The sequence below is a fragment of the Crocodylus porosus genome, unplaced genomic scaffold (assembly GCF_001723895.1).
Source record: "Crocodylus porosus isolate Cpor-Errol unplaced genomic scaffold, CroPor_comp1, whole genome shotgun sequence".
Lineage (NCBI taxonomy): Eukaryota > Metazoa > Chordata > Crocodylia > Crocodylidae > Crocodylus > Crocodylus porosus.
This window is the reverse complement of record NW_017728947.1, coordinates 68,405,923-68,432,801: the sequence shown is the minus strand read 5'-3', so window position 1 is coordinate 68,432,801 and position 26,879 is coordinate 68,405,923. Positions and strand designations below refer to the sequence as shown.

The window sequence follows — 26,879 nt, the reverse complement described above, 5'->3', positions numbered from 1 at the left end:
GCTCTACTCCCCCAGGCACCATCTTGGGTTACTAGGAATAATGGCCACAAATTGTTGAAACCTGGTTCAGGCTGGACTTCAGGAGACACTACTTTACAGTTAGGGCTGCCAGGCTCTGGAATGGGCTCCCAAGTGAAGTGGTACTCTCTGCTACCTTGGGGGTCCTCAAGAGGAGGCTGAACAGGTATTTGGCTGGGGTGATATGACCCTGGCACCTGTTCCTGCCCACGGCAGGGGGGTCGGACTTGATGATCTGTTTAGGTCTCTTCCGATCCTAAGCACTATGATACTATGAAAGCAAATCTGGTGGCCTGGAGACTGGCTCAATGAAAAGTAAGAGACAAAGTCAAAGTCAGCTGGATAGTTAAATGGTGTTTGACATAACCTACCATAATGACATTCCTCCTCTTTCCCAGGCATACTGTTTTGCTATACTGACTTTGACAAGGATTTGTCTTTTTTTCTTTTTTAAAAAGAGAAGGAAAAAGTTGGCTATACCAAATCCATTTTTCCATTATTATTATTATTAGTAGTAGTAGTAGTAGTAGTAGTAGTAGTATTGGCCTTTCCATGTCATACTTATATTACAATGGATGATTAGGAAATACTGATTCATTGTGAAGAGGTGTGAATACCAAACTAAACATAAAATATCAGAGCAAACATGGCTTTCACTTACGTGAGGTTAATTCTGGATTTCCTTTCAAATTCATCATCCTTGGAATTGAAGGGCCATATACATCTGCATCAAGCAAGCCAACCGATTTTGTCTGCAGGAGAACAAAACATATCTGATGGTCAAAACATCTTTCTTGCTTCAAGGAAGGTCTGTCCAGCAGAGATTCAAAGCTCAAATGTAAAAATAAATATAACAAACTGCTTAACAGCCAAAATTTACTTCATACAACTTGGGTAACTGAGTGGTAAGTATGTAATTTTATATTTAATACCCACCATTATTAGAAAGCATGGGTAGAACCTTTGTCCCACCAAGGTAATCCCAGAGGCCCATAGTACAATTTTGTTTTTGCATATACCATGCCCACAAATATAACAGGCACCTTATTTTTGCAAAGGCCTAAAAAGGAAAAAAAGTCTTACCATGAAGCATGGTTACAGACTGGTTATCTGTCATCTCTGGTGCTTGGGGCCACTGGTTGGGGGCAACAAGTTGTGGTGGGGGGCTTGGGAGCTGGGGGAACATGTGCCAGGGCTGGGGGCCACACCTGGCCCTAACCCTGCAGTGGGACCTACACTGGCCACAGCAACACAAGGACTGCACAACAGAACCAATCCTACACATTATCCCTGAAGCTTCATGCCAAATCTCACCCAGCACACAGCCCTAGAGCCAGTGCAAAGTCCTAGAGTTGATGCACCAGGTCCAACGGCACGTGGCCATGGAGCCGTAGCGCGGTTTTCTGCCACAGGACAACCACATGCATAAGCTTGATCTGGTGCATGGTTGGGGAGGAAGACTCCTCATGGGTCCGGACATCTGGCAGCAGGGAAAGATACAAGGGATGGGGAAGAGCAGGGCAGAATTAACATATACTAAAAGCTCTGTTATCCAGCATGAATGGGGAATGGGGGGTGCCAGTAATCTAAAAATGCTGATTACCAGAGGCAGGGGTTTTCGGCTGGACGCAGAGTGGGGGTGGGGGGTGGCAGTGGTGGAGGGAGAAGAAGAGGCACTAGGATACCGGGATAGCAAGCAAAAAACAAAGTGGCAAGGGGGAGGCACAAAGCAAGCTGCTTTACCTCTCCACACTACCTGCCTCCACGTTGCCTGCCTCCCTGCAATGGTGTAGGAGATGAATTAAAGATGACCTTCTAATAATGAAACTTTATACATGAAAAATTATAACACATTTTCCATGTACCGAGTCTAGTAATTGGGGGGTTGTCTTAACTTCAGCTTCGTCTTTGAATCGAGTAAAGATGGTAATTCTATGGCTCCCAGAGCCACAGTAATTAATACTGCTACTGTTCTTGGTTTTATGTGAGAAAATATGGTAACTATTTAAATAAAACACTTTATTATATTTTTTTAAAAAGGATTTGAAAAGCAAAACAGCAATTCCTGTGTCCTCACTGTAAGTTTTCATTTAATTACTCTGCACATGCATCTGCAATCTAGTTTCTCACTTGCAAACTGGCTGACAGCTAATTTCCAATCAGAACGGATCTCACTAATTGTGGCTCTCAATGCGGAAGTTTATTGGCAGACATTTAAAAGGTAAAGCTTGAGTTGTACACCCATGTAGTATGCTGTAAATCAAGGCAACCAAAGACTTTTTATTGTTATAACAGTTCAGAAGGATAGCAGTTGTTCATTTTATTCTTTTCCTAAGTCCATACCATGTAAACCAAGTACATCAAAAAGTATTGTAAATGAAAAATAAAAATGTGTTACTTTTGTTTAGAGATCACAATCATGATTTAAGGTAACTCAATTGGCATCATAAACTCAACCTAGTGTGTGGCTAGCCAAAATTCTGTTCTCTTTTCTTTAATATTTCTAAGTATTTGCAGACTGAGAGTTGGCACAGTTTTTGTAATGACACTGATGAAAGCTTTAGACTTCATTTAGATTTTTTTGTTTCTCTATAATTTATAAGATCCTGTGAAAGCTATAAAATGTACTGCAGTTACTCTGATAGATTATTCCATTTCTTGCCTAACATATGAAAGCTGCAATTTAGGAAGATCAGAAAGCCCCAATTTTGTGTTAGATTTCAAAAGACATCAACAACAGTTTTAGAGGTTCTTTGTTCTGCGATAAAATGCATGTTTTAACAAATTATAAAGATTCATGACTCAGTCCTTTTATCCATGTCAGCAGCTAATCGAACCCATCAAAACATCATCTTAGGGCTGTGCCACATAATTACTTCTAAAATCAAAGTAAATATTTGCAGAAGAACCTATTTAAAACCTGACTGACTATTTTAAACTTAACTGACACTTTTTTCTGTTAGGTTTATTTGTACAAACCTTTGTTGTATTTTTTGCAACAAAAGTACACTAACACCCAGTGATGTACTAGAATGAGCTCTGAGAGTTCCTTCTTATAGTTTAGCCATAATGCTGAAGGAAATTAAGGTTTAAAATGGTTTTCATGGCCTCTGATTGAGTTACACTGCCAAATTATCCCTGCCAAAAGTAACTTATTCCTAGGACTCAAAAATACTAATGTACATCAAATGCTGTCTCCGTGCTGTGCATCAGGTTCCAAATATAAAAAATAAAGTAAGTGTCCTGGGGAAATAATATAATACTCTTCTATCACCACAAGAGTCTTTGGAGTCCCAAATTTCATTCCTCTTTCATACTAAAAAACTGATTGTGGTTCTAAGACAGCATAATACACGTAGACTGTTTTTCTGAATCAAAAAAGGATAATATAACATTTGTTTTGAGATATTTTGCTTCTGTCCTTGGTTATGGACAAAATTAAATGTTTTGTTTTTCAGAACCAAAAAAAAAAAAGTCCCATATTTGGGAACGGGCTCCCAAGGGAGGTGGTGCTCTCCCCTACCCTGGGGGTCTTCAAGCGAAGGCTAGATGTGTATCTAGCTGGGGTAATGTAGGCCCAGCACTCTTTCCTGCTTATGCAGGGGGTTGGACTCAATGATCTATTGAGGTCCCTTCCGACCCTAGCATCTATGAATCTATGAATCTATATGTTCTCCATGGCTAGGGACAGATATTACACATAAATCAGTTTAAGTGATCAGTGATTTAAACCTGTAACAGAAAAGATATTCAGTGCACATAAACCAGTTTGAAAATGGCCGAAACTGGTTTGAGATAAACCTGGTTGAAGGTAGTACCAGACGTCATTCCGGTTTATGCAATGCCTATCCCAGACCCCTTGCTGATTTAAGTTAAATCAGACTCCCCCAGGATCCCGGCATGCTCTCTGGCTGGAGCTCAGCAAAGACTGCAAGCTTCCCTGCTCCATCCCTCCCCTCCCCATCCCCGCTGCCTTAGACACACAGCATTAGCTAGCAGACCACATTCCGGCTATGGTCTGTGCTGTGGCAGATGGGACAAAGGCAGAATCAACAGGTAGCTAGTAATGTCCCTCTGTTGTTTTCTTAATGGGGTTATAAACACTGAGTTAGAGGTGATAAACACTGCATTATCAATTCCCTGCCAGGTTTGTCAAAAGGGGGTGGACCCCTCCCAAATCAAAGCGTCTTGCTGGGGCCTGGCCACACCTCCCTCAGCTCAGCACTGTGTGGAAGGGAAGGGAGGGCTGCTCTAGTGCTCCCAACTCTTCACTTGTGGCATGCAAGTATCCCTGGTATACTACCATTAATCCTGTATTCTAATTTAATTACACTGGCAGAGGCTTACTGTAGCTACTAAAGCATCTTGTGAGTTGGCACAAGCTGAATCATCCTTTCCAACGTTTTCACAATGCTCAAAACCCCAAAGAGAAGACAATCCAAGGATATACTTGAATTCTGGTATTTCAGGCTGCTAACTAAATCCAGCATATTTTAGCTGCTGACCAGAATTTTATCTACTCCTGGCCCAGAAGTGGTTTTATAACTGGAATTTTCTTACACTAAGTATTCAAAGCAAAACACACAAATAACTTGCACAACCCCCACTGTGTCTAAGTCTTTTCATAACACACCAAATTCTGCAGCTATATCCACCTCCCATATTCCATGTTTGCTATTTTATATCTTCTAAGTAGACCTTCAATTTATAAAGAACAGAGTACAGGGAAAAATAACTCTGCTATTCTCTTCTGAGTGCTACATTCTCCCCTTGTAAATGTAATGTAATCACAAAATTTCTATTAATAAATTCAGAACACCCATTTGACTTATTAGCAGTAATCCACAAATTCCACAAGCTGAGAACAATTGTTCTCAAGTAAATCTTCCATGAGTTCTGCTACTGACAAGGGAACCATCCAATTTCCTTCTGTTTCTTTCATGTCTCTTGCACACACATTTTTGCTCTCCAACATAATAGAATTTAAACTGTTTAGATCTGACTTATTAGATAATAGTTTCTATTTGATAAATTATGTAAATCCAAGTAATTAGATATGCAGCACATTTAGAAAAAAAAATCTACTATACAAACATACTGTATTTACTTGATTCCAAGACAAGGTTTCTTTCCCTACTACAGGCTTGGAGGGGAAAGCTCCCCCATCTTATAATCGCATACAAAGAATTCTCACTAAAAACACTGACTATCATTAAACTTCTGCCAAAAGCAGCATGTGTTTAGCAATGGAAACCAACTATGAAGTTGATTAAATGCAGCCAACACTGGGCGTGACTATAAAATACTTGGCCCATATCAGGCAAGCATCCTGATGGAAACCCACCACAAGAATAGGTTAGTGCCGCCCATCTGAACAAGATATATAGTAGTACCCGTTAAGTACAGCCCCCTCATTGCTGACTCTTCTTGCAAGTCATGGTGAGCTATGACACTACATCCCCAGAATCCCTCTGTTGCCCCTTCTCTCAGCCTGGCACATATGATTAGTGTGGCCCTGTCCACCAGGAGGTGAAGCCATACCAGGTTGCCCTGTGCCTTATCTGCACATACATTTTTGGTGCATCCTCGGACTTGTGTCAAGAACACTTGGTTCTAGTCATGAGTGAGGGCTTATTAGCACATGGATCCTTTGTGGTGGGTATCTGAAGTACACACACATACTGAATAGTGCTGAACTGAGGGGGTCACAATGGAGGTTGGGGCCACACTAATAATATGCATCAGGCTGAGAGACGTTGCAACAGAGGCATTCTGGGTAGAAGTCTCCAGCCTTTCCCCCATGTTCTGCTGGAACCCTGCTAAGACTGGGCAAGGCATAAACTTGTATGCTTCCCTGCACCTAATTACTGGAGCGTGATTCAGGTGAGGAACAAGCCAGAAACAGAACACATTCCCTAACTGCTTCAGTACTAGGCTTTTCCAGTCCAAACCACTCAGGTGGCATGCTCTGCTCCCAGCTTGGCTACGACTGACACACACTCACCCTCCCCATGTGGGAGGGGGGAGAAGGCAGCAGCAAAGCACAGTGATTGCCTATAGAGTAGCTCTGCCTCCTGAGAGATATTCTCCGGGGAACCATTTCACTTGTGTTGTTCCCGAGTTATTTTTCTCCCCAAGTAGCCACTTCTATTTTGGGAGAGAAGTTATAAACTTCTGTACACTCATGGTTTCTCCAGAGAGAGAAACCATGTATTTCTCCGTCCAAGCCCAATATTAGCACTGTTAGGTATGAAACAAGACTCACAAGATAAACGTAGGAATTTCAAATAGAAATTTACAGTGTCTAAAACATTCTGACCGGTTGTGGGCTTTCTGAGCTCTCTGCAACAGAAGAATTGCTCTGCTATTTTTCTGCAATAAAAAACGAGCAAAGAAGTGAGAGCTGGTATATCCTAAAGGGTGCATTGAGTCCAACAAGGGGTGTCTTTAGCCTCAAAAGTTTAAGAACCACTGCCTTAAACAATCATACATCAGTGTCTTTGAGGCTCTTCTCTACTTAGATGAGCTGGAGCATCATTGGATTGTTCAGATGATCTACCCTTGCACACATCATTCGTCTGAAGGTCCATGGTCTCGTTTTGTTGTTCAGACTTTTCAGTGATAGATGCAGATCCCATCAGTTTGATCACTAGTTTCCAAATCTTCTGAATACCATCTGAATTTCCCCAAGGTGAATAAAATACTCCTGCCACCAAATTTCTCCCAATTTCCAAATTTCTATGTCATGGACGGTATCTGAAAACATCACATCAGAATTACTGACGTCTGATTCTCTTTCTCTTCTTGCATTTGTGTTCCTTGTTCTGTACATCCACCTGCAGTATTTTTAGATAGTAAGGTTATTTTTATGGATAAGCAGTAAATGGAAGTAAACGACTGGGTCAAAAAATTCTTACACCTTTGTTTCCATTTTTTGCTTTTAAAGAAAGCCTAACAAGTGATCTTTCCTAGCCATGGTATAAAATTGCATTTAAGTCTCTTATGAAGTCAGCTATAACTGGAACACATTGGTAGGGGCCTAATTCACAGTTCCATGATTTTTGTGGAAACCATGAAAAATGGTGATCTCCACGATCACCATGAAAAAAGGCATTGGCCACAATTTCCCATGAAATCAAGCAAAAAAAAATGCTTACTGGAATACAAAGAAAGCATGGCGATCACTACAGCCATAGAGCACACAATTTGAGTCAGAGCTAGGGAGGGTGAGCCAGTGACACAGACTAAGTGAAGAAAGTGAATGTATTTGGACACCAATCAGCAATGAAGGACAGGGCCCCCGGACCTCTCTGCAATCAGCAGTGAGGGCCAGGGCCACTGTGAAATGCCCATGAAACCTGCTCTGCTTACCATGAGCAGGCCATGATAAAACCTTTGTCTCACCATTATTTAAGTAGATTCCTAATTATTAGTGACTTTACCAGTCACTTATTTGATTTAACCATCTTGGAAGTTGTTCCATCCAAGTAACTAACCAGTTGAATCCATCCAGATCCTCTGCCTTATTCTTTGATTTTCTTCTCTTAAGAGTGTTCACTTTCAATGGGACCATGCGTTTGACTCCAACAAAACAGTTACGAAGTAATATTCTATGTTATTCGAGTAACATCTTGATGTACTACCAACAGTAGACATGGAAACCGACCAGCTTATAAATCTTCTTTGTGGTAGTCAATGGTTTCTCTGCAAGAACAGCCACGGTCTCAGCTGGATCTATTTTATAACCTTCACCAGACACCTGCACCATTCTCAAGTAAGCTCTAAGGGGTAGCTTTCAGCTTAATTTCAGTTTCTTGCAATACTTCCCTTGCACTTTCCCCAAGTTCCACAAAAGAGCCCTTGAACATAAGAATTCCTCAAGATGTGGATAGGGATCTACCAGATTCTTAACTGTGCAAATTTTTTGTGGAAAATGTGAAATCAGGTGGGATCCATGAAAAACGGTGGGCTCACTGCAAAAAAAAGCCCCAACACAAAACAAAACAAAAAAACTTCCTGGCAAGCAAAGAAAAGGGCAGGATGCCCTGCAAGTCTTAAAGAATGGGAGGGGAACAGGGGGGGAAAGGGCAGAGGGGGAGGGGTGGGGGGGAGAGCGGGAGGGGTGGCAGAACACAGCTGCTCACAGCAGGAGGCAGGGAGGTTAGAGGCAGGTTTCTGGCCTGCGTTCCCTCACAGCCATGCATGCTCTGGCTAGAGGTATGCAGGTTCCTGAACAGTTCAACTTTCCACCTCAATCATGTCAGTGACCTGCTTTTGGTGATTGGGCATGTGCAGTGTTTCACCTGGACCAGTTGAGTAACTTGTGCAACACCTAGGTGCTGAGTGCACAGTGATTGGGAAGCACGTGCATTACATTATGATTGGAGGATAGTGATGATTAACAGGTGAGGTGATCAGGGGAATATAAAAGAAAGTCCTGTGAGAAGAATGGGCGTGCTCACGGGGTCATTGTTGTTGGCTTGGTGATCGGTATGCGCACGAATGTTGTATAACCTAAGACTGTTGGCAAGTGAGTTAATTTAGAGACAGATAGTGTATGCAAGGTGTGAGAAAGTGTGGAAGACTAAGGAAAGAGAGGGAGAGGACAGAGGTGTGTGTATGTGTGTGAGAGAGAGAGAGAGAGAGATAACGTGTGGAAAGCAAGGGTGTGAAAGATCCTTATCTGGATACTTACCTAGTAATGGTTTCTTTGATCTCCAGCAATCATTTGGTAATGTATCACCCTCACTCTTTTAGTTCAGATCCAAGTACCCTTAGGGTGAAAGGATCTGACTACTGACAAGGATCACTGTCATTGCTGAATCAGTGAACTGCACGGTAGGACCTGGTGCTGCACCACACTTCCCTCTAGCAGGTTTAACTTGTTATCGCTGTATAGTTGATTATAATATTGCTATTATGGTTAGGTTCTATCCGTTATGTTGATGATTTTTCAATGCATGTTCCTCCTGAATTCAGTGCACTTGACCTTTGTGTGTTTTGTAAAAGTTGAATGGGGGTGGGCTGTAGCTCAATGTTCAAACCTATAACCCCAAAATCCACCAACCACTAACACATTCACGATAGGCCCCAGGTTTTCTGAAGGAAGATTAATGACCCTCCGCCTCTCATTATTATAGAGTCCTTGTGTCTGGGCACAGAGGCCCACCTTTCAGGGAGGCTGCAGGCAGCTGCACCGGGGTTCTGGGCCAGTTGTGGCAGGCAGCTGGGAGGCTGCAAGCAGCTGCACCAGGTCCATGAAGCCCCAACCCAGCTCATTACACATGTGCACCCACCATGGGCAACAAGCCAAGCCAGAGTTCCACAGGCCCTGGTGCAGCCTGTGCAGCCTCCCCACTCAGTGATGGCCCAAAACCACGGCTTAATAATGCAAGGATTAATGGCTTCCCCAGGCTTAATCAGGGTAATTAAGTCAGTTTTGGGCCATCTGGCAATCTAAAGGGAGAGGCAGGACTTCTGGGACCCCTCAGCCAGAGGCATGTGGGGGGGACCCCACTGCACTCAGCCCAGGAAAATGGCGGCCAGCCCCAGGATCTGCACACAAAATCAACTGGTTGCCTTCTCGAGTTCAGTCGACCCCTAGATGTAGAGCATGTTCCTCACACCTAAACTTCAGGTCTTCCTAGAAGACCACAGGTATATTTGTTCAAGCAAAAAGACTTCTGCCTATTCATGCACGCCATATGGAGCAATAGAGTCTATAAGACTGTTTTGTTCAACCACGAACCCTTGATAATATGCTTTCTCTTGATTTAAGGAAGAGAACTAAGATTTACCTCATAATCCTTCCAGGACATCTTGATATAGTGTTTTTTCCTTTTCCCAAACATATGCACAGTCAAACCTTCCATTCTTTTTCTCAAAAATACATAATTGGTAATAAATAGAATAAATGATTTTGTGATCCATCTCCCACTTAGATCTTGCAACTGTTCCATTACCTCATTATTCTATGAACTATGCACCAACACAGAAGTTTTCCATATGGACTGCTGATTCTGTAACTCAATATATACCTGCAGAAAAGGAATCTGTCCCGGAATCTGCCTCTATTATCTTTGGAGAAAAAATCTGATTCCTTTTTGGCTACAGTATTAATTTTAATACCTTATATTTTAATCCCAACAGAGTAGAAACTCTCTAATCTTCCAACTCTTCCAGCTGTTCACTATTTAAATAGCCTAAAATATGTTTTATTAAAGCCAAATAGTTTTTTCCTACAATTTTATTGCAATCCGTCTCAGAAATGCCCAGAGTCACAGACTTCTCTTAAATGCTCATCCTTTAGCTAACATAAAATCCTTCCTGTTTCCATATAAAGGTTCTCTTACTCTCTCCCAGCCACAGTGCTTACATACAATTAAATCTTCACTGGCAGATTTTTCTGGAACAGCATGAAGCAACATTTAGATAGGTTATTCTCTCAAAAAGGTCAGATCATTGCAATTCAGTCTCTGCTGACTGGCTTGTTAAATGTTACATTCCCAATAATGGTTTTAAAACTGGTGCTTTATAATATCCACATGCAAAAAAAAGTGGGGACACTATGGATGAGTACAACACAGCTTCACTGGGTGGCAGCATGGAGAGCATGGAGAGCATGGAGAGGAGGTCCACCACCCATACAGCGCCACTGAGGCTGTAGGGCTTCAGAATATGGATGGCTCCTAAGACAAGCCTGCATCAGGAAAGGATGTCTGTCTTCCCATTTCTAAGATTTCTGAAAATAAAATCAAGAGAAAGAGGGCCAACTGGAAGTGCCTCTGGTTAAGTACCTTAGGTTCAAGTTCTTCCACGTTTTTATGATTAGTGAGAGCTTGCACCATGTGGCATGCCTCTTCAAGATAATAGTGTCACTCCACAAAAGCTGCTCTGATGGCCAAGAGTTCCTACAGCAAGACTGTATAGTTCTTTTCTGCTGGGGTAAGCTTGTGGGAGAAGGCAGCACAGGGGTGCAGAGCCTTTCCAGCATCTGCATAGCCCTGATGCTTTTGGGAAAGGTTAGATGAAGCCTCTGGAGACTGAGACCCTGAAGGGGCAGCAATGGTTGGCATCCCTACCTAGAAGGTGAGTCAAGCAATTATTCCAGGTTTCCAGCAGTGTCACCAGCTAGAACCAAAATGAACCTCCTGGGCTTCCTTCCTTACCAGTGGATCATGGAGCATAAACCAGGGAAACCCCATAATCAAAGGGTAAATCAGGGAATGGATATCCCCAAATCACAGTGTTTCATAGTCCCCACGAGTAGTTACATCCACTTCATGGGACTGGATGCAAGAGGAGAGCTGTTTATGGTCTCAATAGCCTCTGGCTTACACCACCACTATAATGAGATATGCAAGGCCCGGGCCAGGGTCTTCAGTGAAACTCCCTGTTGCCCCACAGTCTAGTAGGGCTGGGAGCACATAAAATTGACCTGGGACCTGGTGTTGAACAGACAGCTGTAACCAAGGGTTCCACAGGCCAGGTTTGTCATGGGTTTCAGTCAATGACGGGGTGAGGAGAATTAGTAGTGTTCACTTGGGTTCTGGAATAGCAGCAGCAGGACAAAGAACTGGATAAGGTAGCGTGTGCCTTTTTTGCTCCCTCCACTCCTAAAGACAATGGTTAATTTGCACTGCCAGATATATAGAGGCACGGAACCCAGAGAGGGGTCCTATTCATGCCAGTTCATCTTTTTCCTCTTTCTGCAGTTCCCACCAGAATTAGTAGAGCCAGGCCACCTCAATCCAGTGGGTGTCTGCACTGCAGCAGCAGAAAAGTGATGCATAGGCAGCAGCACCCTGTCCCTGGTGGAGATTCCTTAATGCAGCCCTTGCTGTCTAGACTCAGCAGTTGCAAATAGTTTGCAATAGTTGCAAACATCTTGGCAAATTCCTGAAAGAAAGTCTCCCAGTCCTGGAGGACAGGGCTGCTATGTTCCATCAGTGGGAAGACCCGGTTCAGAGTGTCCCCCATTAAAATACTTATGACAGGGCTCACCTTTGCCTGGTCCCAGGAGTAGGTTTTGGGTTGGGCTAGGAATAAGGAATTCCCCAAAGTACTGTCAGTCCTCATTAACCACAGTGTATACAACCACAGTACCCCCTCATGCTAGTGCTGGTGGTTGTCTTGGTACACCACCTGGGCTTGGAAAGATTGGTTCCTAGTCAGCAGTTGCTGCACCCAGGCTTCCAGGACTTGACAGTCAGAAGCAAGCCAGTTCAACCCAGCCTGTGGGTCTTGCCGAGTTGTAACGACCAAAGCAGGTGTGTCCAAGGACACCAGCACAGGTTGTGCTCCAAGCTGGACCCTATTCACCATCGAGGTAGGGGTCTACCCAACTTGAGGAGGCAGCCAGTAGATTTCATGGGTAGATCTCAGGGCTGGCTGCCATTTACAAGAGCATATTATGGTCACCATGACCCCACATTTCTGACTGGCTGGCTGAGGGCCCCAGTGGCTCCATCAGCCTGGCCCTCCACCACTGACTGGTGGAGAGGGCTAACTATCACGAGGCCCTACCCATTGCCACTGACTGGCTGAAAGGGCTGTCCATTATGTGACCCTGCTAAATTGTGAAGAAGGGCAGGGCCAGGTGACAGGCAGCCATCTCAGCTAATCAGTGGTGAAAGGAGAGGGGCATCAGCCATACTGCCTGCTCGCTTTTGTGCTGGCAGCCTCCCTCCACCCCAGATGAGTAGTGCAACCAGGAGGACTGTTGGCTCCCACTGGGGTGCCAACATTTTATTTTAAAGGGTTTTTTTTCCTGAAGACTTCATAGAGATTGCCCAATTTCATGGTTTCCTCAAAATCCACATACTTGTGATTTGGATAGGTCCAGGCAAGCTGTCACACGAAGTTATAAGTGGCCAGGTTCAGGAGTCACACAGGGAACAAGGTGCCAACCTAGATAGGAAGAGTCAACAATCCAGATACAGGGTGGGTCAGGAAGTCAGGAGGTCAGTCTGAGAAGCCAAGACAAGAAACTTAGGTGCTTAGGTGGCAGACTAGGATAAGGAGCCATGCTGGACAGGCCAAGGCCCTGGGATCAAGGCCATGGCCTGACACCCTGTTTCAGGCCACACTGTGAGAAGAGTAGCTGGGGACATTTTTAAGTAGCTAAATCAGATAAGAGTCTCCCTTCCCCTCCCCTCTGTGCTCAACATCATATCCCCTCCCAGTTATCTCTTCCTCTACACATCACTGCAATTGTCACTGCTGTCTCCCCCTGCCTCAGGTTATACAGGGAGATGGGCTCAGATGGGATTCCTCCTCCAGAACCAATTGCTCCAAGTGTTCCCCACCAGCCTGTGAGCAGGTATGGTGAGAGAAACCCACCTGCAGCCACTGCCGCTGTTATCAGCTGAACCCAGATCCCTGAGCAGTTTGGCCAGAGCAGGGCAGGAGTGACTTGGGAGCTCGCCCAACCTCTGGGTAGCCAGAGACAGGTCGGGGAAGGGTAAATGGGAGAGGAGGTGCCACTGAGCATAGAGGAGAAGGGATGGGATGCTGAAAGTGAAGTGAAGGGAGAAAATTATCTAATTCAAAGACTTAAAGCCCCTAGCTGCTGCTCCTACAGCATGGTTTACCCATTCCAGTGGGAGAGGGGGTAGCTGGGAGCAGATATGCAGCCACCTTGAAAAGCCAGTCACTATTTCCCCACCCTGCTTTACAAAATCCTGAATCTGCCCATGGGTATAGACAGCAGTCAGCTGTGCTGCATACTTCAGAGGAATGAAGAACTTCAGTAGCTTCTCTTCACATTATGAATGTTCCATGATTCAACTAAATCTGACAATAGTTGCTGCTTCAAGACTACAAATAATATCAGGGAAAACTTCTACAAGCTTTCACTTCCTTCACCTCTGCCACCAAGCTCTTCTCATGTACATACTACCAAAAATAGACTTTTATATCACTAAACATTAAAAAGCATTTTGTAAGTTACTTATTAATTTACAAAATCCAAATACTTGGGGATATCTTGTTTTCTTAGACTTGCCAACTTCAATAACAGGAGCTGACTGAACCTCTTTACATTGTAGTTATAATTGTACATGCTCATAGACAACACTAAGTTGTCAAAAACTCAAAAAAATTCCAATGATAAACAGCATTAAAAATTCTGTTCTTACTATAGACTAGCTTTTATGTAAGGGAAAGAGAGAGTCATTTTTTTCCACTTTTCTAATTTATATTTTAGACAATCTTAAGTTTTTCAATACTCTGTAGACATTTACCAAATACTGAATTTACTCATATCTAGGATGAATTCCCTCCTCTCCCTCCAGCCATTCAACGTGGGGGGAAAAGCCATTCATCCTGACTCAGGCTCAGGGTTGCAGCCACTACCCTTTTCACCTGCCCCCCACCTCTGCCCTCCCACCTGCTCCCTGCTGCATCTGCCCTCCTCCCCCAACACGTACCCTCAGTCATGGCACTGGTACTGCTCCAGGCTCCAGAGCACACGCTAGCTCCAGACCCTCCTGGTCCAACAGCAGTGACTGTGGTGGTGGCAGCTCGGGCTGGGAAATAAGTAGGGCAGGGTGGGGCAAGCAGGGCAGGGCAAGTAGAAGGTGGGCACAGGCAGCAGCAGGGACAAGTGAAGGAAGGGGCAGGTACTAGGGGGCACAGGCACCATAGGGGGGCAGGAGCTGCATGGGCAGGCATGACAAGGAGAGTGCTGGGGAAGGGGGCAACATGGGCAGCATGGTCAGTGTAACAGGGAGCCAGACTCCTATTACTTTAAGGGAGAAGCAGTAGCAGGGAGGTCCACAGGTGAGGAAAACACTGCCCATTATAGGCTGGCTGCAGCCAGGGACCCATAAGACATAAGTATCTATTGAAGGGCCACCTGCCCCAGCAATAGGCCGCTAGGGCAGAGCTCTGCTTGACTAGCAAGGACACTGCTACAGCAGCTAGAGTAGTAGCCATAAAGTACCCATTAGAATCAGAAAGGAACAACTGTGCTGGTAGGAGTCACCTGACTCAAGAGGGGCCACGCTTTGAGAAGCTCTGAAGTCACCACATGGAGAACGGAAGGGGAAGGCTGGTCCTCTACAGGTGATGGAGCTCTCAGCAGAGACAGTCTGCCTGAGAGACCCTGGCAGGCACTAAATGCCCTGAAGGAAGGGAGACCAGACCCATGGGAGCATGGCTGAACAAACGGTTGTTAACCCTGACTGGGGGTGGGGAAAGGTTTTGTTAAGCAGCAGCCTAGTTTTTGTGCATTTGCTCAAGTACACATGACTGGTGGACCAAGTGTGGCTACAAGGGGCTATGGGGAGCCTCAGGATGCCCTTGGAGCATATGGTGTTTTGAGTCCTGCCAGAGCCAAGGCTCAAGATGCCGACAAGTAGAAACTGAGAGGGTTTAAACCTGATCTAGATAAGACAACAGAGGTGGCCTGATGCTGGGGGGGCTAAGGCCAAAGTACATGAAGCAGTAGCAAGAGGGGCAAAAAGCCAGGGCCAGGGGCCCAGAGCCCTAGAGCAGCATTTCCAAACCTTTTTCATTCTACGGCATACTCGGACTTTAAGAGGAATAGGTTCCAGCCCATATATTCACACAGTACGTAGAATTACACTAACATGCAGAATGACAGCCTTTTTCATCTCATGGCACACTGGCCAAACATGGATCGGTGGCACTGCAAGGCAGCTGTAGCGGCACTGGCTGAAGCCATGCCCTGCCGGCAGCCGTGCCCCTGCAAGATCCCATGGCACACCTGGTAACATCTAACAGCACACCAGTTGGGAAAAGCTGCCCTACAGGGGTAAAAACCAGAGCCAGGGGCCCATAAGCCAAGATCTGGTGTAGTGGGCCAAGGATAGGGGGCCAAGCTAAAGAAAAGGGGCAGAGACCAGGAAAGCCAAAACCCCAAAAAAACTTTGAGGCTGAGAAAACCTAGCATTGTATTAGGGCAAGTGCCCCATTAGACCAATAACCAGTAGCATATTCATAAATGTTAGGGTTGGAAGGGACCTCAATAGTTCATCAAGTCCGACCCCCTGCATAGGCAGGAAAGAGCGCTGGGTTCAGATGACCCCAGCCAGATGCCTCTCTAACCTCTTCTTGAAGACTCCCGGGGTAGGGAAGAGCACCACCTCCCTTGGGAGCCCATTCCAGATTTTGGCCACCCTGTGAAGAAGTTCCTCCTAATGTCCAGTCTAAATCTGCTCTCTGCTAGCTTATGGCCATTATTTCTTGTAACCCCCAGGGGTGCCTTGGTGAGTAGAACCTCACCAATTCCCTTCTGCGCCCCCCATGATGAATTTATAGGCAGACACAAAGTCGCCTCTCAACCTTCTCTTGCCAAGGCTGGAGAGGTCCAGGTGCCCTAGTCTCTCCTCGTAGGGCTTGGCCTGCAAGCCCCTGGCCCGCAAGCCCTAAACCATTTGAGTGGCCCTTCTCTGGACTCTCTCCAAGTTATCCACATCCCTCTTGAAGTGTGGCACCCAAAACTGCACGCAGTATTCCAACTGCAGTCTGACCAGTGCCCGATAGAGGGGAAACATCACCTCCTTGGTTCAGTTTGTCATGCATCTGCCGATTCACAAGAAAGTGGCGTTGGCTTTGCTGATGACTTTGTTACACTGACAACTCATGTTCATCTTGGAATCCCCTAGGACTCCAAGATCCCCTTCCGATTCCGTGCTGCCGAGCAGGTCATTTCCTAGGCAGTAGGTGTGCTGGATATTTTTCCTCCCTAGGTGCAGCACTTTGCATTTCTCCTTGTTAAATTGCATTCTATTGTTTTCTGCCCATTTTTCCAACCTGTCCAGGTCTGCCTGTAGTTGTTCCCTGCCCTCCGGTGCGTCCACTTCTCCCCACAGTTTTGTATCATCCAGAAACTTGGACAGAATACATTTCACTCCCTCATCCAAGTCGCTGATGAAGACATTAAAGAGTATCGGTCCAAGGACCGAGCCCTGCGGGACCCCACTGCCCACGTCCTTCCAGGTCGATACCAACCCATCCACCACTACTCTCTGGGTATGACCCTCTAGCCAATTTGTCACTCACCGGACTGTGTAATCATCCAAGGCACAGACTCTTAATTTGTTCACCAGTATGGGGTGGGATACCATACCGAAGGCCTTCCTGAAGTCTAAGTAAACGATACCTACCCCTACTCTTGCGTCCAGGTGTTTTGTAACCTGGTCATAAAAAGAGACTAGATTAGTCAGGTATGATCTACCTGCTACAAACCCACACTGGTTTCCCCTCAGCATAATTTTTCCTGCTGGGCTCTCAAATATATGAGCCTTAATAATCTTTTCAAAGACTTTGCCAAGGACGGAGGTGAAACTGACTGGCCTATAGTTGCCTGGATCCTCCTTCCTCCCCTTCCTGAAAATAGGGACCACACTGGCCCTTTTCCAGTCCCCCGGGACCTGGCCATATGTGAGGCATGGGCATGACTGTAGGTGTAGAAGGAAGCCACAAATCACCCTTAAGGCAACTGGTGCACTAGAGCAAAAATGAAGCAGGGAGAGCACCCCCTAGCACTTGAGGAACCGAACTGTGATCAGATGGGTCCAGGAGGGACCTGCTGGCCGCTGAATCAACAAAGGCTCACTCAGATACCCTGGAGCAGCCTCCCTTTGCCTGTTGTTTTCATAATCAGATAATTCTATCAAGGCATGGCAGGTGAGAGGAAAGGGAGGACACCCAATGAACCGGAGCAGGGCAGGAGCAATGTGGCCAACCAGGAGGCATCATGGCCACCCTGGGGCCCAAACTTGTCACAAGTGGTATAGGGGACAGACAGCACGCTGTGGAAGGGGCAAGAGGAGGAGGACAGGCCACTTGACTCCCTTGCCACCTGCCCCAGCATTGCCTGTCCTGCTGTTCATAGAAACATAGAATCACAGAAAATTAGGGTTGGAAGGGAGGTCAGGAGGTCATTTAGTCTAACACTCTACCCAAAGCAGGACCATCCCCAACTAGATCGTCCCACCCAAAGCTTTGTCTAGCCAGGTCTTAAAAAACCTCCAAGGATGGACAGTCCACAATCTCTCTGGGTAGTCTGTTCCAGTGTTTTACTACCCAAATGGTGAGAAAATTCTTCCTAATATCTAACCTAAACTTCCCCTGTTGCAACTTGAGACCGTTGCTCCTTGTCTGTCATCTGCCATCACTGAGAACAGCCTACCTCCTTCCTTTGTTGAACTGCTATTAAATCCCTCTGTCTTCTCTGCTCTAGACTAAATAAGCCCAGTTCCCTCAGCCTTTCCTCACAAGTCGTATCTCCCAACCCCCCCACACCATTTTTATTGCCCTCCACTGGACTCTCTCCAATTTGTCCACATCCTTTCTGTACTGGGGGACCCAAAACTGAACACAGTACTCCAGATGTGGCCTCACCAGTGCTGAATAAAAGGGAATAATCACTTTCCCTGACCTGCTAGCAACACACCTACAAATGCAGCCCAGTATGCTGTTAGCCTTCTTTGCAACAAGGGCACACTGTTGGCTCATATTCAGCTTATTGTCCACTGTAACTCCCAGGTGCTATCTGCAGAGCTGCTGCCCAGCCAGTCAGCCCCGAGCCTGTCCTGGTACATGCGATTGCTCCATCCTAAGTACAGGATCTTGCACTTGTCTTTGTTGAACCTCATGAGATTTCTTTTGGCCAAATCCTCCAATTTGCCTAGGTCACACTGAATCCTAGCCCTACCTTCCAGCATATCTGCTACTCCCCATAGCTTGGTGTCATCTGCAAATTTGCTAAAGGCGCACATCATGCCATCTTCCAGTTGATGAACACATTGAAAAAAAATTGGGCCCAGGACCAACCCCTGGGGAACTCCACTTGATACCAGCTGCCAACTAGACATCAAACCATTGATTACTACTCTGAGCCCGGTGCTCCAGCCAGTTTTCTAATCACCTTATAGCCCATTCATCCAGTCCGTACTTCCTTGGCTTGCTTATGAGAATGTTGTGGGAGACAGTATCAAATTAAGACTGCTGCTACTTTCCCCACTGCAGTAAAGGTGGGAGGATGAACTTAAGACAACCCTCCAATAATTAGTTTCTATAATGGAAAATTATAACAAATTATAACAAATTAATACATTTTCCAGGTATGAAATCTAATAATGATGGGGTCAGCTTAAATGTGAAGTCTTCTTGGATTTGGGTAAACACAGTATCTATTTGTGCTCCAGCAACACAAACATTCTTTTAAGAGTGGTTTCTTAGTCAGAACTAGACAAAAACTGCTTGCCAAACTTAGGCTTCAGCCCATATATTGATACAGTACGTAGAATTACAGTAACATGCAGAATGACATTCACTTTCTGACAGCTGACCTTAAAGCTTTCCCATATCTAATCCATTTTTATATCATAAATATGGATGGGAGGCAATTAGTTGTATGCTTTCAGTAAGAGAGGGAAATCGAATCTAGTGCTCATCTTGGGACTATAAAAAAAAAAGTGTGTATGAGGTTTCATACCCTGGAAAGTACAATAAGTACACAGCCTGACTCTTAAAGGCGAACACTTAAAACAATAATGGCATCCTTCTACTACAGTCTTTCAACTGAAGTTTCAATAGCCACAAATTGTAAGCTAAGGTCTACATAAACAGAAAAATATAGAAGTCAATAATATTCTTGTTAGTGATTACAAATACCTGCATTTAAACAAATACAAGCTTTTCCCCTTACAGCACAAACTCTGTACTAGATTCCTTGACACTTATTACCATGATAAGAGACAAATGCAATTATCACAATACTATGCGTCTAGCACGGTGACTCTCAACCAGGGTAACTTGTGGTACCCTTGAAAGGATCTCAAGATACCATACAAAGTTAGCAAAGTTAGCACTGTTAGGTGTGCAAATGTGACTCACAAGATAAACCCAGAGACTTCAAGTAGGAATTCATACTGTTAAAAACATTCTGATTTGTTGTGGGCTTTCTGAGCTCTCTGCAACAAAAAGGATGACTGTATTATTGTTCTTAGGAACTAAGAAATATCCAAAAGAGAACAAATACAATCAGTTTCCTAGCAAGCATGCAGAGAACTCAAATGCACTGACTAGTGGAGAACACACCAACTATTACTCAAGAACACCTAAAAGGTGCACTGGACAGGTTTGCCCACACAGGTGTGCCCACTGTCTGATGAAAGCTGCAAAGACAGGGAAGTGAATGCTGCTGACTCCAAGCATGAGAAGAATTTAATGAAAAAAAAATGTAGTTTTTACTCAAAAAGTGAGTAAAAACTAAGAGCTGGCATTTCCCCGAGGGGTGCCTTGAGTCTAATAAGGTTGAGAACCACTGGTCTAGCATCTGGGGATAATTTTCAAACAAGTTAACCAATGGCCTTCCTCTGTTTCTTCCATAACGTGCCCTTTACAAATAATATATCTGGAAATATATACAATGTAATATTTTTAATGAAATATTCATAAATTATTCACTCAGCTTTATGCAGAACCAAAATCATTATAAAGATCAAACAAAAAATGAAACTGAGATGTGAAGGAAGAATTTTTTTTTTTGAACTACCAGGTTTTTATAACCAAATAACATCCAAGTTTTGACCAAGGAGAACAGGAATTAATTCTAAACATACTAAATAATTTATTTATAACAAGTGTTTATGCAGAGGTAGTAAAGTAAGAAAGCACTCATTAAAACATATATCTGCAATAGTGGGAAAGTGAATATAGGTAGTTACTAGCTTAGTACTGTGTTCAGGATAAACTTCCACTGTTTCTTAACTTAGTTTCTAAATGAAGATTTTCATTTAGAGGTTTTTCCAGTTCTATTTATATTCAATATTATTTATAATACTGTCTTAATAGTTGGCCCATTCTTTTTTCTGCCACTTTGATTTAGCTGTTCACTAACTCTTCTCACTTCTTATGCACTACAAGACAATGTTTATTATTTAACTGTGCAGTCATGAAGATGATAAAACAGGGTTTTTTGGAAGACAGAATTTGTTCATTAACTGGAGCTCCCTCTTCTGGCTGGCTGCCTCTGTAGCAACACAACAAAAATCCCAATGTCCTTAAGCAAGCAGTTCGTTTCTCATAAAGGCTACTCCATAAAGCAAAAAAAATTATTATTATTATTAAAGTGGCTCAAAATTTGCTTGTAATCCATTGTACGGTATCCTTAACATGGAATAGGCTAGAACAAGCTGACCCTGTAGTCATGTTGATACTGGCCCTGTAGTCATGAGTCCAGACTATACTCCATGCCGAAGTCATTTGATTAGACTTGCACACTGATTTGTTCCATATGGTTTTCTCGGTGGGCTTCTGTCACTCAAGCCACCAAAAAAAGTTGTATCCTATACTAAGAAATGTAAATCTTCTTGGGAAGAAAAGGAAAGGCCAAAGAAAGCTGACTAGAGAGTCTGCCTCATAGCGACAGCATAAGCATACAATCTCCCAACTGGATTTGTGCCATCCTTAGTCACGCACAGCTGGTGTTTGCTCACCAAAATACTCTGTTCATAAACAAGCAATCTCTATTCTATTATTGCTGGCATCTATTAATTCAAGTTGTTTCTGCTATAATAAATTGTCTCTGGCCATGCAGCTTTCATAAATAGTCATCCCAGACTGAATAAATCGTCCTGGCATAAAACCCAAAAATTCCTTTCAGTGCTCCTGGGGGTGTGGAACTGACTGCTGCTACATCAAAGGAACTAAAAGAATCAGCTGTCAAAACTAAGCAAGCAATTAAAAATAGGACACTAGGGTAAAGCCCAAGTTATTTCTCCATACAAAAGGAAAGTTATATACATTAATATATCTCAGTACAGCTACAACAGCTTGCACAATTCTTAGTACTAATTAACTAAACCATCTATAACAGGTAACCCAGAGGTGCTACAGTTCTTATAATCTAGCACTGAACCAAAGGCTTTATCTCTAGCCTTCCTGGCCTTGCATAAAAAAATATTTTATAATCAGAAATTTTCATCAGGTATCTAAATGAAATCCTCTACCTAAATTATTTTCTATGTATAGTGGAAAGCAAAAATATGCCAAAAATCTGGGCACAAGATCCTGACCCATGAATTCCTGAATCTTAAACCCAGATATTCTAATGAAACAATATGGCCTAGAGAGAGACACTGGGGGTACCTCTAAGGTTTTGTGTTGGCCAGCTATCACTGTCATGTCTGAACATGTACAACATAAAACAAACTAACAATAATATAACTCCTTGTGGACTTCAAAAAATTGCTGGCTCTTGTCCCTTTTTAGATTATAGAAAGTTCTTCTTGGTATAATTTTTTGCTTTGCTTTGTTTTGTTTTTTTTATTTAAAAGGGGGAAAGGGCACTGCTTTTACATTAGGAAGGCTGTTCTGGTTATTCTGGAAAAATATTATTTGATAGGAAGGTTTTTCAACATTTTCTGAAAGTGGTCAGATTTAGAATTAAGTCTAATCTTCTCTAAAAATCGGTTCCATAACTAGATTCTCTCAATTAATAATATTCTCCCTCACCCCCACATTAAATATTTGTCCACATTTAATTGCAGTGTCCCAAAGAAGCACAATTTTAAAAAGTTTGCCTAAAGATGTGTTTACCAAAGCAGCTGTGATCTGATCTGTTTTTGGCCTTGATTAGTGGGATTTAGGCCTTAAAATTACCACAGAAACATACAACAGCCATCTTAATATGCTCTTGATAAACTATCAACATGACACTTTTTCTCCTAAAAAACTAAAAAAATACCCAATAAGAACAAAAGCTCCCATCTCTGTTATCAATGACAGCCGAGTACAGAAGGCACCCATGACCACCACAGTTTTTACAACTGTGTTATCTATGCGCTGTGTGTTCACATCCTTAGATCAGTATATTCCTCCTTCACATTGTTGTAAAAGCATAATGGATGCTACTCTGGTGTAAGTACCTTGACTCTGGGGTAAAATTAGATTGATCCAAACAAAGTGCAGATGTTAACAGAGATACAATTGCAATGCCAAGTATTGCCACTGGAAAACTAAAGACCTCAAGGACAAAACACAAGGCAGCACAGAAAACCAAGCACATTTCACTCAGCACAGGAGAAGCATGTGCCCATATTGTGAGGAGCTATAAATAATTCTTGCAGAAGACAAGAGCACTGGGGTACATATCATTGCTGCCTCTTGCCTTCTATCACAGCAAGAAGAAAGAGGCCTAAAGAAGCAATGCAAGGCAAAGATGGAGATAGTGTTGAAAGTCTTCTCCTATATGAAACAGGGAGCAGAAGTTAGTCCCACAGGCAGTTGATGACAGCTCTAATTGGACTACCATAGGTTCCCAAAGGCTCCAGAGATTCAGCTCAATTGACCAAAAATAGCTGCTGCCCTCACAGCCCATCACTTACAGCAGAGGTTGTCAACCAGAGGTACGCATGCCCCAGCAGTGCTTGAGAAGGCCCTAGGTGATACGTGTAGGCAGGCAGGGACAGAGCGCCGCCAAGCACCATCCCACGCTGCTGCCACCCACCCATCTAGCCGGATGTGGGGGGCAGGGGAAAGCTCACATGCGGCAGGTGCCACCCCACTCCCCCACACTCCATGTCCGGCTCCTGGGAGTACACTGATCCAAAAAGGTTGAAAACCCCTGACTTAAAGTGATAGTAAACATTGCTGCAAGGGTAGTATGGAAATACTCATTCCCCAAAGAAACAAGATTCCAGGATCTAAGGACTACATGCGCTACTGATGATGGGGATCTGCATCTACACACACCACTTTCACCAGTAAACCCACACCTATTTCCTCAGCACACGCCATGTCATTATGGACGAGCCCACCCAAAGTTACACCCAAAGCCCTCCATTCACCCTGTAGTCAAGACCACTGTCTCGTGCTAGCAGTTCTGTCCAACTTTAAAAGTCATGCACCATCCTTTCCTGAAGGGTTCAGCACCATCCTTTCCTGAAGGGTTCATGACCAGTTCATGGCCTGCAGCTAAGCCCTCCTCCCCATTTCCCCTCCTACTCAAAAAATGATTTTTTGGAGTGTGGAGCATCCGGTTTCAAATCTATACCATCAAATCTCCAAGCACTTAGTGGAAATGCCCTGCTAGTGTTTGACACTCTATTTATGATCAAAGACAACCACACATGTTGGCTTTATACTTTCCCAATTTCTCAGTTACAAGCATCCTGGGCACCCACAGCACCTGGTTTGTTTTTGCTCATGGTAATTCTACTACCCAGGCAAGATGGACAAAGACATCAAATAACAGAGGAAATGGCACAGAGACATCTCATTCACATCTGCCCCCAAGTCAGCACACAGGAGTTCAATCTGCAACATTCACCAGCTCAAATTAACAGTTCCCAAGTATTGCGGAAAAAGGCTAGCTACCTCAACAGCCCTGCAAACCATGTCAATAAAACCTTCAAAAGGAGGGTGGAAAGATTTCTTTAACATAAAGAACCCTCCACATTCCTACCAGGATCTGAATACTAGTACATGGCAGAAGCATTGTCTGCACTATCATCACAACCAGTAACAGAGTCCATGGCTTTGTGATTAATAATTTTACATGAGAACCTTCAGCAAAGTCATCTGGCTAACTTGTAATCAGCAGAAGTAAAGGCCTTTGACAATCTGGCCTCAAGTTCCCAGCATGTACTGGGGCACCTACTCTAGAAGCCATCAGGGATCCTGAGCTTCAAATGATGCTAGTGTAGCAGCTCAGCCAACATCTCAGCTAGTGCAGCAGCTCAGCCAAAATAACTACAAACTGTGTGAGCTCTATACCACTATAATGGTGTCAAATGTATTTGTGTGTTCACTCCATCACCAGCACACATGTGTTTATATCCACCCTTAACACTGGTTACAGCAAGTTTAAACTGCTACAGAAGTCCTGTATGCACTATTATCACAACCAGTAACAGAACTGAAAGGAAGGGAAAATGCTTATTACCAGGGATCCTAGTTTAATCTGTTTTAAAATTCCAATTTCCAATTCCAAAGTAAACTTGTATTACCACGAAAAATATTTTGAGCAGTAGCCACATGCACATAATGTTTCCAATTCCATATCATGAATTTCCAAATCCATATCACACAGGCTCCAACCTCACATCAGTATTCACTCATATGCCCATGCATCCCAGCAGAATCATAGTGAAGTCACTGACACTTATAGTGGAATGGGAACACTGCTGACAAAGCCAAATGAGGAATCAGAGCTACTGAGTCATTGACTTGTTTTATAGCATTAACACAACAAATGTAAATTCAAGGCTAATAAAAAACATTCTTCCAAAAGTAACTATGTTCATTTCACTTATGACTTCCCCAATAGTAACTGTATTATTTACATGAGTTGAATTAGCTTTATGCTAAATTAGTTTTAATGTTAAACTAATAGTTAGATTGTCACCTACCGAGTCATTTGCTGCTAATGCAAGGGCTATGTTTACTGTAAGAAAAAAAAAAAATTAAATTGCAGTAAAATGTTATTGGCCAAAAAGTTTAAAACAATACAAATGTCTTCAAGACGGGACATTTAAAATGTCTACATTTAATATAAATATTGCGCATATAATTGTTACCTTGGTATTACCCCTTATGCTTAAGCATCAGCAGCATTAATGTTTCAAAATACCTGCTACAGGACTGGCAAGCTCAAGCTGAGAGTACTAGTTATCTTACTTATTTTTGGGTACAGACAGAAGTCAGAACAAGTATAGCTCAAGCTAACAAAGCAGTAAAAAAAGGCTTTAGTTCCTAAAACACTAAACCATACATGTTTTTCAAAGCATTTTATCAAAAGAGCAGCTTTTTATTTTTTAAAAGATCTTTCAGCCTTTTGTTGAAGAATTCAATACCTTTACAATTTTTTTTAAAACTATGGCACATTGTGCTAGAAAAAAATACTCCTAATGCAAATATCCTAATCATGCTTTTCATTCATCATCATAACATTTCAATTCACAATTAAGTATTACACTTTTTATGGGTAAGCTACATCTTTAGAATCAGACTCATGCCCTTCCTGATTCCTTACGATGCATAGAAACACTTGATATTTTCTAAGAAAGAAAAGAATGTTTTCTGCTTGATTTTTACATTAGAAATCTAAATCCTGTCTACCCAAGCAGCAGCTATGACAACTAAAGAATCAGCAAAATTTAAGACCAAAAGCTAAAAAATTAAGGATTTTTGCATGTGTTAGAAGTTTTTAGTTTTTTGTCCACCCTTATATAATTCCAATATCTAAGTTGGATGAAAGGATTTATTGGTGAATGTTTACAGCTAAGCTCCTCTTCAGTTAAGACACAGCACTTCCAACATGATTTCCAGAAAAACCAAAGATTACACACACCTTTCTTGATAAGTCTAAATTAAAAACAAGTCTTTAACAAAAACCTTTTGTAGAGGAGAGATAGAAATGTTCAATGCTTTCTATACATATTTTACAGCAGCAAAAAAATGCCAGAAATCCAATTTGAAAGACAAAAATATCACACCAGATCACCTTTAAAGAAAAACATTAATTTATGCTAATGTTACTAAAGGAGTAGGATAAAAGAAAAGTCATTTGACAAGTATTCCTTACAGCCATTTTGCATTGCCATTTTCATCCAATGTAACTCACCCTGCATGAAGTTCAAAAGGTTAACAACCCTGCACTATCTGAAATATACATACACACACACACATTAAGGTTTTCATTATTTATATAGGCATACATTACCTCCTACATTTTTTTTTACTGTCTATATAAGAGGATTTCAACAAAACTTAAGTTCTTATATCAGTCTTGTAAAAGGACCCTGAACAAATGTTATAACTATCTCCACCCTAGACACCCCCTCAGCAGCCGCCAAGCCCCCTGCCGACCCCCAGCACAGCCG

At 43.2% G+C, this 26,879-nt stretch overlaps 1 protein-coding gene across 2 annotated transcripts in view; it reads right to left on the bottom strand.

Moving 5' to 3' along the window:
- Positions 1 to 26,879, bottom strand: part of NUBPL (nucleotide binding protein like) — a 211,197-nt gene that overhangs the window by 175,610 nt on the left and 8,708 nt on the right. For both annotated transcript variants that reach the window (XM_019552062.1, XM_019552063.1), the window contains exons 3-4: positions 25,407 to 25,441; positions 680 to 770 (exon numbers count right to left, since the gene is read on the bottom strand). In XM_019552062.1, the coding sequence (XP_019407607.1) occupies positions 680 to 770; positions 25,407 to 25,441 (126 nt within the window). The remainder of the gene's footprint in view (positions 1 to 679; positions 771 to 25,406; positions 25,442 to 26,879) is intronic.